This window comes from Pteropus medius, unplaced genomic scaffold, assembly GCF_902729225.1.
Source record: "Pteropus medius unplaced genomic scaffold, Ma_sr-lr_union100, whole genome shotgun sequence".
NCBI classification, from domain to species: Eukaryota; Metazoa; Chordata; class Mammalia; order Chiroptera; family Pteropodidae; genus Pteropus; species Pteropus medius.
The window spans coordinates 225,015-240,828 of NW_024354500.1; the positions used below are offsets into that span (position 1 = coordinate 225,015).

General features: G+C 32.6%; 1 protein-coding gene across 7 annotated transcripts in view; it reads left to right on the forward strand.

Moving 5' to 3' along the window:
• The window catches only part of USP45 (ubiquitin specific peptidase 45), a 62,861-nt gene that overhangs the window by 23,677 nt on the left and 23,370 nt on the right, over nt 1–15,814 (forward strand). For 3 of the 7 annotated variants that reach the window (XM_039853018.1, XM_039853019.1, XM_039853021.1), the window contains 4 exons: nt 400–542; nt 956–1,051; nt 4,349–4,479; nt 8,946–9,033. In XM_039853018.1, the coding sequence (XP_039708952.1) occupies nt 400–542; nt 956–1,051; nt 4,349–4,479; nt 8,946–9,033 (458 nt within the window). Of the gene's footprint in view, nt 1–379; nt 543–955; nt 1,052–4,348; nt 4,480–8,945; nt 9,034–15,814 lie in introns of all 7 variants that reach the window. The other 4 variants (XM_039853020.1, XM_039853023.1, XM_039853022.1 and 1 more) reach the window with 4 other exon arrangements.

Below are 15,814 nucleotides of genomic sequence, written 5' to 3' on the forward strand. Positions count from 1 at the left end.
TTTCCGGCACAATAAAAGTGTCATAGGTTCATTTTGCCTCTTTGCTGCCCCACGGTTAAGAATCACCCATTTCTTCAAGGAGTCTTCATTCCTTTTGGTAAGGAATGATATTTAGAAATCAAGAGCTGGGTGTTTTCTTCTTGTTCTTTTATATTTAATTTTTTAATTCATCTGGAATTTATTCTGCAATGTTGTGTGAGTTACAGATTTTATATTAATATGAACTAAAATTAATTGCTTTAGCGGTAAGATATAAAACCCAAGACATTTATTTTTGTTTGTGTTCTTGACTTTCAGGAACATTGATTCAGGAGAAATGTCAATTTAATTTTTAAATAATATATTTAAATTATATAAAATGATTTACATCTTATGTCAGTTATGTTTTCTCTAACTTAGGTGCATTTTCTAGAATCATAAAACTTTGTGAAGAGAAATGTGAAACGGGTGGGAAAAAAAAGGGAAGAAAAGGCAGCAATGTAACATCTGTAAAAGGAATTACGAATTTAGGAAATACTTGCTTTTTTAATGCAGTCATGCAGGTAAGAGCCACCAGAAAGCTTTGTAACATGTGGAAGACAATTTTAATTAATGTGTATTTGTTTGCACACCTGTAGACTGTCAAATGACTAACTGTTCATCTACAAATTTCTGTTTTTGTTTGTTTTAGGCTATCTTAGCCATTGTCATATACATATATATACCTTTTCCACATTGCTTCTGAAATGTCTTCCCTGTATTTTGTCATGGCTCTATGAGTAATGGCGACATTAAATATAAAATGTATCCAATTAAATTTTTGAAACTTAAAAATTTTAGCTATGCTAGATGAAATTCGAAACTTTGAGAAAGTAATTTATTACATAAAATCATATTCTCTAAAATATTATATTCTATATAATATTCCAAAAATATTATAACTGAATCAGAAGAGTTTGCTTTTGTTTTCTTTTAGAACTTGGCACAGTCTTACATTCTTACTGAACTGATGAATGAGATCAAAGAAAATGGTACAAAACTCAAGATTTTTCCTTCTACAGACTCTCAGTTGGTAAGAAGTCTAACAATCTGGATAAGAGCTCTTTGAGATGAGATACTGACATTGCCAAAATCTGTCTTTAATGTTCCTCAGGTCTATCAACTGAGATGCTAGAGGATTTGAAAAAATAATTCAAAAGCATTTTGTGAAGATAAACAAAACATTTAAAATTTCTAAAATCATAACTTTAAGATAGATATGTTTAGAACTTATGGGTCAAGCAATACAAAAATATTGAGATAGCGTTCAAACAAATTACTAGCAAAGACAAAAGTGGTTTGACATTTTTTGGGCAAATTGTCTAGGACTCCTATTTTGTAGTTACTGGTGACAATGTATAAAGATAGCATTTTTTTTCCTTTAAAGGTAGATGTAATTTTAAAGTGAGCATCTAAAAGTTTTTCGAAGTCTGGTCTGATAATGTTTTTAAGCTAATGAGGAAGTAAAAGCAGCCTCTAACATTCAGAAGCTGGCCTGGCACCCATAGCTTGGCTGTTATTCAAATACTAACTTCAGGTTAGGTTACTCTAAGACTGATAAAATGAGACAAAGCAAGTCCACTTCATAATTTTATCTAAACACAGACAAAAACAAGTTTACTCTACCACTTAGAAAATCCTAAGCATCCTCTCTCAGCCAAAGTGAGTGAGTGCTGTTTCTTTACTAGCTATTGCTTTATTCTCATTCTAGTCTCCCGCCACCCAAAGATAAGAGTTAATGAGTTACCCAGTCATAGAATTAGTCCTACTTTCTGACAGCATCCAAGTAAGAGCAGACCTCTACTTTCCTTAGGCTCTTCCTTAAATGACCCAACTAAAGCCCAAATCCTATATTGGTTCTTTTGAATACTCTCTTATTGAGACACCCCATGATTCCTTGTGGTTCATGTTCTCCCTCAATGCAACAAGTAATAAACCCACCTTGTTCAACTGTAGGTATGTTCCTGGTGATCTTTGGCTGGAGCTCATTGACACTGGTAATAATGATTTTAGTTAGAAATTGATTTGTGTGTGCACGTGCACATATGTGTGTGTGTGTGTGTGTGTGTGTGTGTGTGTGTTTTAGAGGAAGAAAGAGTATATGTGTAGCTCATAATCTGGCTTTTAAAAAGTACTTAAAGAGGAGTTCTAAAAATTCTTCGCCCAATGTAGTAAGCTTAGATTTTTCTTCCAAGGAGGCAGTTTTGAAAGGTGATATATTTTTTTTGATTAAAAGGCAAACTGTAAATTCATTGCCTGTTCAGCTCCTTAAAAAATTTTATGGTAGATTCCAATGTCTTCTCCTAAAGTATAGTGAAATAGTGAAGCCTACTCTACTAAATGGAAGTTAATGCTTAGTCATTTGAAAAGGTTTCATATGAAATGTGGTTGAATGTTAAGTTTAAGTATTTCACATGTGGAGCTGTGTCTCAAGATTACTGTATGGCAATTAGATATTATAGCTGATCACTTTAGGTTTGTGTCACTTTTAAGAAGGAATTTTCAATCTAGGTTTTCGGTTTTTAGAACAAACAGTTGACCGGAGCTGTGGCACTGTCAGTGTAGATCACCAGTTTTACTTTGTCCTTTGCAATCTGTATGCCTTTTATTTCTTTTCCTTACTGGCTTGACCCACCAGTAATATATTGAATAGATGATGAGATGAGAGCAAACATCCTTGCCTTAATCCTCAAATTAGAGCAAAAACATTCAGTCTTTCACTATTAAGAATGAAGTTAACGGTAGGTTTTCCATAGGTGTTCTTTATAAGGTTGAGGACATTCCCTTCTATTCCTAGTTTTCTGAAGGTTTCATCATGAATGAATGCTGAATTTTGTTAAATGCTTTTCCTGCATCTATTGAGATTATCATATAGTATTTCTTCTTTATTCTCTGTTAATGTGGCAAATTACACTGATTGATTTTCAAACCTATCTTGTTAACCTAGGACAAACCCACCTTGTTATGATGTATTATTATTATTATATGTTGCTGAATTTGATTTGTTAATGTTTGTATACATATCAGCAGTGCTCTTACTTTAAAAATTTTATTAAGCTATTCATACAGAGAAGCGTACATCACAATTACATAGATGATAGATTTTCACAAAATGAAATTAACACTTTGCTCAAGAAACAGAACGTAATCAGCAGCTGGAAGCCCCCTTCAGATTGCCTTCCATTCATTACCTCACTACCTGACAAGGATGGCCTCTATCCTGGTTTCTAACAGGACAGATCCATTTTGCCTGTTTTAATAATTACATAAATGAAATCATACAATATGTACTTTTTTGGATTTGGCTTCTTCCTGTCGATGTTTGTGAGATTCATCCATATTGCATTCTCATCAGCAAATTTACCTTAGCTTTCAAAGTTTAAGTGTACTTTTAAAACCTAAGGTTATTTACTCACTTAGTTCTGAAGGGTTTCTCCTTTATCTAAAAATGCTTTATTTGGGAGTAGGAGATACTACGCCTTAGTTCTTGGACTTCGAAACTGCCTTAGATTTTACTTTTGACACTTGAAGTAACTTTTAATTCACTTAACATAGCAAAAAGCACTTTGATATTCAAAAGCTATGGAAAATTATAGCCTGTCCTTTATGTGGTTTTAGCCAGGTTGTGGATTTTTAAGCATAGTTGGTATGAAATATATACGTTACGTGTATTTCATGAACACGTGAATGAGACAACATAATAGTTGCCCTAGGAGATAACATTCTAATGTTTGAAGATTATATTTGGAATGTGCTTTTTATTCATTGTAAAGAGAGGGAGTTACTGGTGAAGGTAACGTTTTAGAAAACAAAACTTGGTGGGAAAAAAATTCTAGAATAAAAGGCATTGATCCTTTACACAATTTTAGCTGCTTTTGTCAAGCTTTATGTCTCTCTCCTTTACAAGAGGGAGATGGTATACCAATTTTGTGATTTAATTTCCCATTCCTTATTTATTTGGGGAAAAGAAGAGTATGAAGTTTTGCTAATATAATTTATAATTATAAAGATGTACAAATATCAAGTAGATGAATAATTTTGCTATTGGGAGAGCACATTAAGGGACAGTTTCAAGCAAATAAAGATTAGTGATTTCATTCTTAAGCTAATAGTTCTATTTACATAAAAGGCATAGGGTATGAGAATACCTGTGTTTTTTAAGATAAGGCATTTAATTCCATTTTCTTTTTTTGTATATTTATTTTTATATGAGGGAATAAAGTTTCTTAATACAGTTGAGGCAATTTAGTTGTCATCATTTAAACAAAATATAACTCTTAGATTTTAAATAATATATATTTCTGACATAGAGTTGATTATGTTTTTAAAGGATCCATTAATGGTGGAACTTTCAAGTCCTGGACCATTGACCTCAGCCTTGTTCCTGTTTCTTCACAGCATGAAAGAAACTGAAAAAGGACCACTTTCTCCTAAAGTTCTTTTCAATCAGCTTTGTCAGAAGTGAGTGCATGTGTATTCTTAATATAAATAATCATGAGTTATTGTATTTATCACTTAATATGAGTAATTTCACTCTTACTGTAACATTGCTATTATTGCCTAGACTATCAAGAGAAAGAACATGTTTAGTTTCAGCTCTGTGCTTTATGTAAATTATGTCTTGTACTGCTATGAAGTGATTATTTATCCCCATTTTATATAAGGAAACAGAGACTTTTAGAAGTTGAGTAGTTTACCTCGTTTCGTAGTGACAGAGCCAGGATTCTAATACAGGTCTGTCTTGATTCAGAACCTCACAATATAATACTATAAAGTAAGAAAATAGAATTATAAAATATGAAATTTGCTGTAATAGATCATCTAACATAGTTTATTTTAAAAGATGCAAATAGAGTTTAAGTGAATTGAAGAACTTACATTTTTGTATATCTACAATCTTTAAAATTTTATTTTAATTTAAGCTTATCTATGCCATGGTATTGTGTTTTACCTCATAGTATTATACCAATGTTAATTTCTTTTTTAAAAAAGTTTTATTTGTCTTTCTATGACTGGCTTATTTCACTTAGCATAATCTGCCACGGTATTTTAAGTGTAGTTCAAAGTATGGAGAGTTTATTATATGTTTCATTTGCTTGGCAAAAGCCCTGAAAAGTCTGAGAGATGGGTGCCTCATAAAGTCAAAGTTTTTAGAACATTATATGCTTTAGAACTTTGTTCTTGACTCTACTAAAAGTAGCTTTTTGTATCATTTCATTGTAGTTTTATAAAGATTTTTTAAAAGAATTTTTAAAATAATTTGTTAAATTATTAAAATAAGTGCTCATAGACAAAAATTCAAACTATTATCTGTTTTTTAATTTTCAAAAGTGGTTTTGCATATATGGAAACACAAATTGTCTGCAACTTGCTTGTTTTGGTTAATATTTTGTACATCTTTATAGTACATGTGGATATAACTTATTCGATTTTACATATGTGTATGTGTATGTGTGTGTATACATCTTATTGCACTTGAGAGAATACATCTGTAGGATAAATAGAATGGTCAAACATTATTTGAAAATATTTAAAAATTACATTTTCTTTTGCTTTATTGTGTTTACTTTAAAAAGAGATACATATTAAGAAAAGTGATTTTTAAAAAATAAGATGAAGATTTGTCATATTTGTTGGGCCTGTTTTTGGACCCTGTTCTATTATATTGATCTTTCCTTGTGCCAGTACTGCAAGGTCTTGATTACTGTAGCTTCATAGGAAATCTTGTAATTGAGTAATGTGAGTCCTTGAGCTTTTTCCTCTTCCTCCTCCTTCTCCTTCACTTCCTCCTCCTCCTCCTTACTATTCTAGTTGCATTACTTTTTAATATGAATTTTAGAATTAGTTTGTCAACTGGAGTTGGCATTGAATGTGTAGATCAGTTTGGACAGAATTGACATCTTAATGTTGAGTCTTCCCATGAATGATTATGATATGTCTTTTCAGTTAAAGTCTTTGATTTTTCTCATCAAAGTTTTGTGATTTTCAGCCTACAAATCTTGCACATACTTTGTTAGATTTACCTTAAGACTATTCTTTGGTGTGTCATGTACCTTAAGAAGTGCCACCAAATTCTGAAGATAGAATGAAAGTACAGTGTATAGTATTTTATGTATGTTCTTCTGTATTACCTTCTAATTTACTAATTCACCCTTCAATTGTGTAGTTTAATATCCTATCCTTTGCATTTTTACATCTGTGATTTTATTTTATTATTGCTAATATTTTTAACTAATTAATATCTACATGTTCTTATTTAATTTTTTCCAATTTTTCTTAATATCTAGGCCTTTATTGGCAGCATGCCTTTGTTTTTGGACATTCTCAACATATTTATTGTAACTTCATTGAGACTGTTCTATAAGATTTATTTGGAGTAAATTCATTTCAGTTGATTTTTTTTTAACGTTAAATTTCTGCGTGTTTTATAATATTTGTTTATAGGCTTCTTTGGAGTAGATTTTGTTTGTTTGTCTTCTTCCATCGCTGGCCCATTTACTCTCTTCCATTTTCTCTACACCTTGTCTCCCTGCCACTCCCATCACCTCCCCTTTCTTTCCATCACCTTCCTTTCTCATACCCTCCTCCTCACTGCCTAAAAACTTTTAATTTTAAGATAGCCTCGCCCCTGTCCTCTAAGCTGGCCTTGGAGATCCAGGTCTCTTAATGGTTCACAGTTATCTTTCTGTGGTTCTGTGAGAAGAGTCTGTAGAAGGCTTGGCTCAGCTTCAGATCCCTAGGCTGTGTTCTGTTGTAGCCTTAGGCAACATTTGCCCAGAGGCTTTCTTTCAGGAAGGAAGATCAACAATCCTTGACCAATGAGCCTGGCTCTGTCCGATGCAAAGTATTTTTAGTTTTCTTCACCCTTCAGACCCAGGGGCTATTAAGTCTTGTTATTTTCTCTGTCTACTATTTTGTGTTCTAGTTTTGCTCTGTGGGGTTTTTTGTTTGTGGGTTTTTTGTTTTGTTTTGTTTTTTTGATACTGAATCTCACTTAAGACTTTTTTTTTGTTTTCTCTCTTTAAATTTGCTGTGCTTGGAGTAGTTTCTGGATCATGCACGGACTGATTCATCTTCACCTAGAAGACATCTCTACACTTTTCTCGTTCTAAATTTCTTTTTCTTGACAGTCTATTCCTGTTTAATGAGTGGACATACAATTTCCTCTTACAAGTTGAGGTTTTTAAAGGTTCCCTCCTCTTTTCCATGGTAACGTTTTTACTAAGGTACATTTCCTGTGAATGTATAATGTTTCCCTTATTTCGAATAGGGTGAATCTTTTCATATATTTGATGATTTTTCTCTTTCTATTTTTTAAGCTTGAAGGTCTCTTTTGGTATTAGTAGCTCAGATTGGCTCCATTAGGGATTCTATAAGTTACAGTTTTTCCTCAGTTCTAGGTAAAGGAAGAAAGAAAAAAAATCCAGCTTAGTAAATTTTCTTCAGTGGTTTAGAAGACAGTAAGTGCTTTGTGCATGGTTGAGTTGGAGCTATAGGCAGAGAGATGGTGGGGACAGTTTCTCCTTTGTTCAGGACCAATTTCCTTCCTGTGTGCCTGCTTCAAAAGCCATAAACTGTTTCCTCCTACCTGCTGCCTTGCTGGTGAGGATCTCTGAAGGATTTACCTTCCCCCTCCAGTCCTCTTCCACTCCACTAACCTTTTGTAATACAGCACAAGTATAGTGTCATGCAATTTCTGCCTTTCATAGAGTCTAGCTGTAGAGGCCCAAATAGGGTTGGAATTGGTGTCTATCTTGGTTTCTGTCCTCATCTCTGATCTAGGAAGTGAACAGTATCCACAACATGCAGAAAGGGAAGCCCATTAGGGGAATAAATGAAAGTGCTCAACACAATTCTACTATGTGGTACTTCTTAGCAAGAGTGAGTAGTAGTAACTAAGATGATTTCTGTTACAGGCTAGATTCACGCCTGTTTTGAATAGCTTTTTAACACCAGGGCCTCACATTAGTGCTTTACTAGGATGAACATGTATCATGAGATAATGAGGAATAATGCTTAAAGTACTGAACTCAAGAATCAGAAGACCTGGATTTATGTCAGTGGCACTCAGCTTGTTCCTCAGTTTTCTCAAGTGTAAAATGAAGTTCTTATTAATTATGAATTCCCTAACGGCACTGTTGTGTATATCAAATGAGGTACGTTGTATACTGTACCATGAGACAATTGTAAACTTGTCTTGTTATATAATATAGTCTTACTATTTTGTGTTATTTTGACAAAATTCTTTCATCTTAGAGCACTTTCTAAATTTAGTACTTGTTTGCATTTAAGGCAAAAATGCTCGTTTAGAACTGGAGTTCATTGCCAGGAATATAACTGAAATCAACTAAATATTTGCTGTATTGATGTTTCTATGAATAGCACCCGATCCTTTTATTTAATTAATACACTGGAAATCTGTCAAATTCTTAAAATACATTCACAGAGACATCAGTTTATAATTCTTTATTTTAATACAATCACATGCATTTGATTATTTAAGGTAGGAAGATAATAGATCACAGTAGCTTGAGTTTGAATACTGTTTTTTTTGCTTGTTTGTTTGTTTTTGCTTATTGTGTGACTGTGCAAATTACTTAAACAGTCCCTCTGAGCCCTCATATATAAGCTGGAGAAAATAGTATATCCCAAGCTTGTTTGAGGATTATGTGACTTAACCTATGTAAAACTTAACATATGTGCTTGGCATGTAGTAGTTGCCTAATAAAGGATAGCCATATTGTTCTCAGTGACTTAAGATTTCATCCTAATTGGAACAGTAATCACATTTTGTCTTTTGACTTAATAGAAAAAGAAGTAAGTTGAATCCATGGCTATGTTATTTCAAAGTGATTTTATAAATAATAATATGTTGTTGATGAAATGATTGTTCTTTTTTTCTTTCCTGTTTTTTTTTTAAATCATAGAGCCCCTCGATTTAAAAGTTTTCAACAACAGGACAGTCAGGAACTTCTGCATTATCTGCTGGATGCAGTGAGGACAGAAGAAACAAAGGTCAGATTTCTTTATGTGTATCATACATACTCTTTAAGAAGAAGGTATAAAACTGAAGGAATTAATTTCTACGATAATTTTAATGTATGGCTGAGAAGTAATTTGATATTTTTCTAACTATGCTATTTCTTCTTTCTCTCTCTCTTTTTTGACTCTTCTACCATAGGATTATTAACTTTCACCCTTTCACAACCCCTATTACCCTTTATTAGTTAACCTAAATTAGTTATTATTTGTAACCCTTTGGCTATAAATAAATCAACTAAAACTAGCTTAAATAAAGAAAAAGGATCTAAGAATCCAGGTGAAAGGGGATATAGTTGGGACAGGAAGATTCTCAGGAATCCAGAAAGTATTCTTATTTCTCTAGTTTCTCTGGCTCTGTAGGGTTCTTTTATCCATCCGTTTGCAGACTGAGCAGTTTCTCTGCTTCTCTGAGTGGCAGCACATGATCACCACAGTTTGCATGTTGCAGTTCTGTATGTATAAAAATGAAACTCCCTGTTTGTGAATCCCAATTCCCAAGAGAAAAACTTCATTATCATGTTGGATTAGGATCCACTCAGTGATCAGTCACCGGTGTCTAGAGGAGTTGGGCCCCAGCCTTCTGAATCAGGGAATGTTTCTTAGAACAGAACAAATGGCTCATGGACTGAATAGATTCCTTAAACAGTGTTGTAATCTTTTCCCTTAATTGATTAGCCGTTTGTTGACTCTTACATTAAATTAGTTAAATTCAACTTTTTTGTTGCTATCCTATGCAAATAGCATATAATTTTTGTTTTCAGAGAAAATTCGGGATATTAAAGATGTCAAATTCACAGTACATTTCTTCCATTTTCCCCTTCTTACTCATAGCAGACTTTGCCGATCATTCATAATAACTCTGCTGAGTCTGGATTCAGTCAGCATCATTCTCAATATAGCACTGTGGGCAGCCCCTGTCACTCATAATTGTCTTAATGGGTGAAATCCTGTTTCCTCTTCAAGGTGAATATACTTCTTAATCTATATATTAGTATGTAGTAAAGCAACCTGGTGAAAAGTGCTCCTATACTTGTGGTAGATGTTACTATATTGCTAGGCAGGGTGGATTCTTCCCTTTTTTTAAAAAAAAAATTCTACTTTGAGTTATAAGATCATAGTGTTTCTTTACTCCTAAAAGCTGGTTTTCAGTGAAGAGAGAGTTATTAGGCTTCTCATATTTTCTTAGAAATAATCTTAAAGAATGAGTTAATCACTCCCTCATGTTACCAGTATGCAGTTGTCTCTCAATGTCTGCAGGAGACTGGTTCCAGACCCCACACCGATGCTGAAATCCATGGATGCTCAAGTCTCTTATATAAGATGGTGTAGTATATGCAGTAATCTATGCACATCATCTACTTTAAATTATCTCTAGAGATTACTTATAATACCCAATACAATGTAAATGCTATGAAAATAGTTGTCATACTGTATTGTTTAGGCAATAATGACAAGAAAAAAAGTCTGTACACGTTCAGTACCATTGCAGGCCTAACTACATAGTACACATCAGCAACAATATAACATTTTTTTCTGAGTTGTTTGAATTCAGGGATGTGGAACTTGCAGATACAAAGGGCCAACTGTATTAATACAGTGCCATTCTTAATTAGCTGTTTATTGACTTAAATTTAACTTTTGAAGGTGTCACTCTGTTTCTGCCATCCTCTACTTTTATATATTTTGATTAGAACCCTACAACCTTCTATTTAAATTTGTTTTTGTCGCCTTAGGCTGTGGTGACATTCCTCAAGGATCGATACTGTTATCTATGTGTCCCATGCACATTGTACATAGTAGATGCTCAGTGAATGTTTGTTGACTAAGTTGTCAGTGCTTACCCTTTAAATGGACAGTTTCTATTGAGAACTTGAATTGGGAAGAAAATAAAATAAACAGTCTCTTAAGTTATAGTAGCTAGTTTCTTGGAGATTTACAGTTATTTTGAATAGGTTACAATTTGAGTAAATTATTAAATTGACAGAATAATACTGTTATGTTTTACTTATAATTTGTTTTTAAAATCAGTTAAGAGATATATAATTAGTTAAATTTGGGGGACATTAGCACAATCCCCCATGAGCGAATATTTGATGATATTTTCTTAGTTCTAGAAACATACCAAGAATGGAGATTTAAACTGATCTTTCTGACTATCAAACTAATGATCTTTCTATACAATACTGCTTATTAAAGCTTAGTTTTAATGCTTTGTCTTCAGCGACCAGTATAAATAATACATTCTTTGTTAAGCTTGCTATTTAAAATTTAAGCATAATTATTTTACTATTTGAAAAGTATTAGCCTAATTCAGTAACTATGGTTTATTAATACTCTCGTTGAAGAAGAAGATACAAGATAGCAGTGTGGAGAGAGATGCTCTTTCTTTGTATTATGAATAATAAATGTATTTTGACGCTTCAGAGCCTGCAGATGATATAGGAGTTACTTCATTCAGTCTACCAATTGCTAGAATGATTTTTTTCCTCTTTAATTTGCAAGAATATGTTTGATAATTGGGGGTCATGTATCATTAGAAATAGAATTAAAAATTACCTCTACATTATTTTTCTGTTGATATTACGAATAGAACAATAAAATCTATCTCTATCATTTTTTTTCTATTTCACTTCTATTACTTGATGGCATTCTTTGTTACAGTTAAATTGTTGTTTTGTCATAATGGTTCATTAGGATTCACAGTATCTTAAAAACTCAGGCAGCACATCAGGAAACACTGGTTTTTGAAAGCTCTTATCTTTCTCCCTCTCTTTGAGGGTTTTAGATGGTGTGACAAAATTAAAATGTCAAGTCTGTGGATCTATTCAGTCTTGCAAGCAAGCACGGTTGTGCTGATCAGTTACAGTGAGTACTGAGGCAGGAGCTGCATTGTCTGGCCTGGGAACCCCACAGCTGTCAATCGTGCTGTTATTGTAGTTGTCACTGCCATGTGTTTTTTGTTTGAAGAAAAGCTATACCGTTATGTCTGCCACCAGAATCTTTTAGTAATGATTAAAAACTACTGACCTCCTTTCATATTGTTTCATTAAAGTCTTTTTCTTATGACTATAAAGTTTAGGAATATAACATGCTCTTACTGAATAGAGCACTAAAGGGATCATTTGTGCAAAAATTGGAAATTGTTATGTGAAAAATAAAATCAAATTTAGTATAAGAACTTCTTTTATAGGCAGGCTTTTCAACTTAGAAACATAACCTGTGCTTTTTTCTTAATTTGAGCTATCACTAAAATAATGATGTTACATTTTTATTATCTTCTCAAAGACATATAACTTTAATACATTATTGGATAGGATTATTTAAAAGGCATAATATCTCCGTTAACTTAAAACTATGAATTTCTGCATTCCTTTTTTTAAAAGAAGTTTAAGATGAAATTTGAAATAGTTGAACTTTGATAGCGCTAGTTGATTAATGTGCTGCAGTTGTTAACAGCTCTCTGACCAAAGTCTGTTTTTTTAACCTAAATGTTTCAAAGCACAACTCTTAACAGTGAGAGTTTGTAGATGTACCTAAACTCATTTATTTTATTCAACTTGATAAGTTACCTATTATCTCTCTAACAGTATAGAGGGAAGAATATAAATTTATGGCTGGGATACAGTAAAAAAGCCAAAGTCTAATAGTTTAAAGTTAATAATTTAATCAACTTCATTGTTTTCACTCTTATTTGGGGTTTTATTTTGTTTGTTTTTACTCTTTTATTAAGAGTATAATATCATGATAGCTTACATTTTAGAATATAGTAAAGGCTTATTAAATTATATTGAAAGTCATATATAATTTATAAAATGTTCAAATTGTAGAATAAATTTAGACTTCCAAGTTGAGTTAGAGGTCTTTATTTTTAATAGCTAGAGAGGCTTTTTACAGTTACATTAAATATTTACAAGTGAACATTGGTATTTATCGGAATTTTTCATTTACATTCATTAAATATTTCTCCTGCATGAAATTCATACCATTCTAATTTGCTTATTTTGGTTAAAGAAATTATTTTTTCAAGGTGTAAGTCAGCTTTAGCTTATTAGACAGTATCTGAATTATTTCAATTTTGGAGTCTGAATTGGAGATTATTTTAATTTTTAGTAGTTTCTGGAGTATATTTTATTATTTTGATTACCTTTGCATATATTTCATGACAATATGACATGGTATGGATTACTGTATGTTTATTTTTAGACCCTACCCTGTTTATATTCAAGTTTTTGAATTGTGCATTAACTTTCAAAATACACTAGAAGAAAATAGTGAGCAGTTCTAGGAAATATAATGTGCTGATTCTAGGACAGTTAATAAATGAAACTCAGTTCCACAATTATTGGGGGGGGGTGTTAACTTATGAAACATTTCATGTATATAGAAGAATATGTACAAATATACACAGTTTAAAGCGTAATATAAATATCACTATCACTCTTCCTCACCACCACCCCCAGAAGTTATAAAAAAAAAAAAGAAAAATAGAATAGTACCATAGAAGCTACCTGTTCTTTTTTTTCCAAACACTTCTTCCTCATCAGAGGTAACCACTCATTTTGATAGCTACCGATGTATACTTAGACAATATATTATTTAGTTTTGCAAAACTGAGTAGCAAGCACAAACCTATTGATATTATTGGATGAAGGCTCCCAAAAGAAGATGAGCCAAGAGAATCTCTGTGACATAGTCTGGCTTTGGCTTCCCAGAGTTTACAAGAGCTCTTTCTGGGGAAGTCGTGAATGTATTTTAAGCCAGGTATGTCAATGTCAAGACAATTAGCAGAGGTATAGAAGAGACCAGGTACTAGCTCTCTTGTCCAGCAAAGCTAGAGGCTTCTCTGTTTTCTGTTTCTGGTTCATGGCTCTCAGGAATAGGTCATAGCAGAATGATTCTGGAGGATAATATATATCCACTGCCAATCCAGACAGTGGGGCATGGAGGGGAAAGTACAGACATTAGCCGCTTATTCCCCATATATTCTGTCCTTGGCTTAAAAACATGGTATAGTGGTAGAGGGGATCTTGGTGTTGGTAGTATGTCTAACTCATAAGTCTCACTGGTCCAATCTGGATTGGTTGCCTCCCACTTTTGATGCATAGACATCATTCTGGAATTTTTACTAACTTGCTCCTGGGAATTCCCTTTGCCTCTTTTCAGTATTGCCCCGATGTTGCCTGTAAACCATATTATCTTTCTTGGTTTATGCTCTCATTTGGTGGTGTATATATTTATACTTTTTCTTTATTCAAAAAGTGGCATATGCTATATATACACCTTTCTGCAGTTTGTCTTTTTTCACTTAAGATACTGTAGCAGTCTTTCATGTAAGAAGAATGGAAGCTTCCTTACTTTTTTTTCTAAGCTCACCATTTTTAACCAGTTCCTTAATGAATATCCCTTACATGTTGTTTCTGGCTTTATGCTTTTATGAACAATACTGTGATGAATAATGTATATATATTATTTCGCATGTGTGTAAGTACATCTGTATAAATAGAGAAATGAGATTGCTGAATCAAATGATATATATGCTTGTAATTTTGATATACTCTAAATAATTTCCATAGGCATACAATTTTCACTTCTTTCAGCAACGTACCATATAAGGGAGTCTGTTTCCCATAGCCTCACCAGAAGACTGTTTTGTCAGACTGTTTAATTTTTGCCAATCTGCTAGGTAGAAAATGGTATCTCGGTACTTTTAGTGTACATTTCTTTTTTATACTAGGCTCAATATCTTTTCATCTGTTTTTATTTTTTGCCCAATTTTCTGCTGAGTTTTGATTCTTTGATTTCTGAAAGGTTTTTGTATATGAGGAGAGAATGTGTTTCCAACTTTGTCAGTTATGTTTTGATTTTGCTTATAATGTAGAAGCATTTTTTTATATATATATAAAGTTTAAAATTTTTTTTTAATTTAACACTTTTTTTTATGGCTTCTGGATATTGAGTCGTACTTAAAAAAGCATTCCCACTCCAAGGTTATAAAAGAATTTCCCGTGTTTTCTTCTAGTACTTTTATGATTCATTTTTAAATTTAACTCTTTATCCATTAAAGTATATCCTATTTCCTTTTTTCCCATTTGACTATCCTACAGTAATCTGAACTGTGTAGTATGCTTTTCCCAGTCAATTAATAACAGCCTAATTATACTAATTTTTCATATATATTTGGGTCTGTTTCTTAACTTCCCATTATATTTGCCTATCTGTTTGAATACTAGGATCATACTTTAAATTATGACAGTTTTAATGCATTTCAGGAAATCTAGTGGGACTAGTCATCTCTCACTACACTTGCCCCCTCCCCAGTTTTCATTGTTATTGTTTATTTTTCCATATCTCTCCTTCAACTTCTCACATTAAAACAAAAACAAACAAAAAAAAACCCAAACCCCAGCTTTTGCCATTTTTACTGACATTATGGTAAATGCACAAATTAGGGGAATTGATATGTTTATACTCTTAGGACCTATCCAGGAACATCGTGTGTCTTTGTATGCGATCAGGTTTTCTTTCGTGTCTTTTAGTAGTGTTTTAAAGTTTTCTTCATTTAGATTTTACACATTTCTTACCTTAAGTTTATTCCTAGTTATTTTATCGTCTTAGTTGCTATTATAAATGAGGTATTCCATATCTTCTAACTGGTTTTTGTGTGTGAAGGCTATTAACTTTATTACGTTTTATCTTCTTTATAATTTTTATACCTTTGAGATTTATTTTACTATCAAATGCAATGAATAGAACT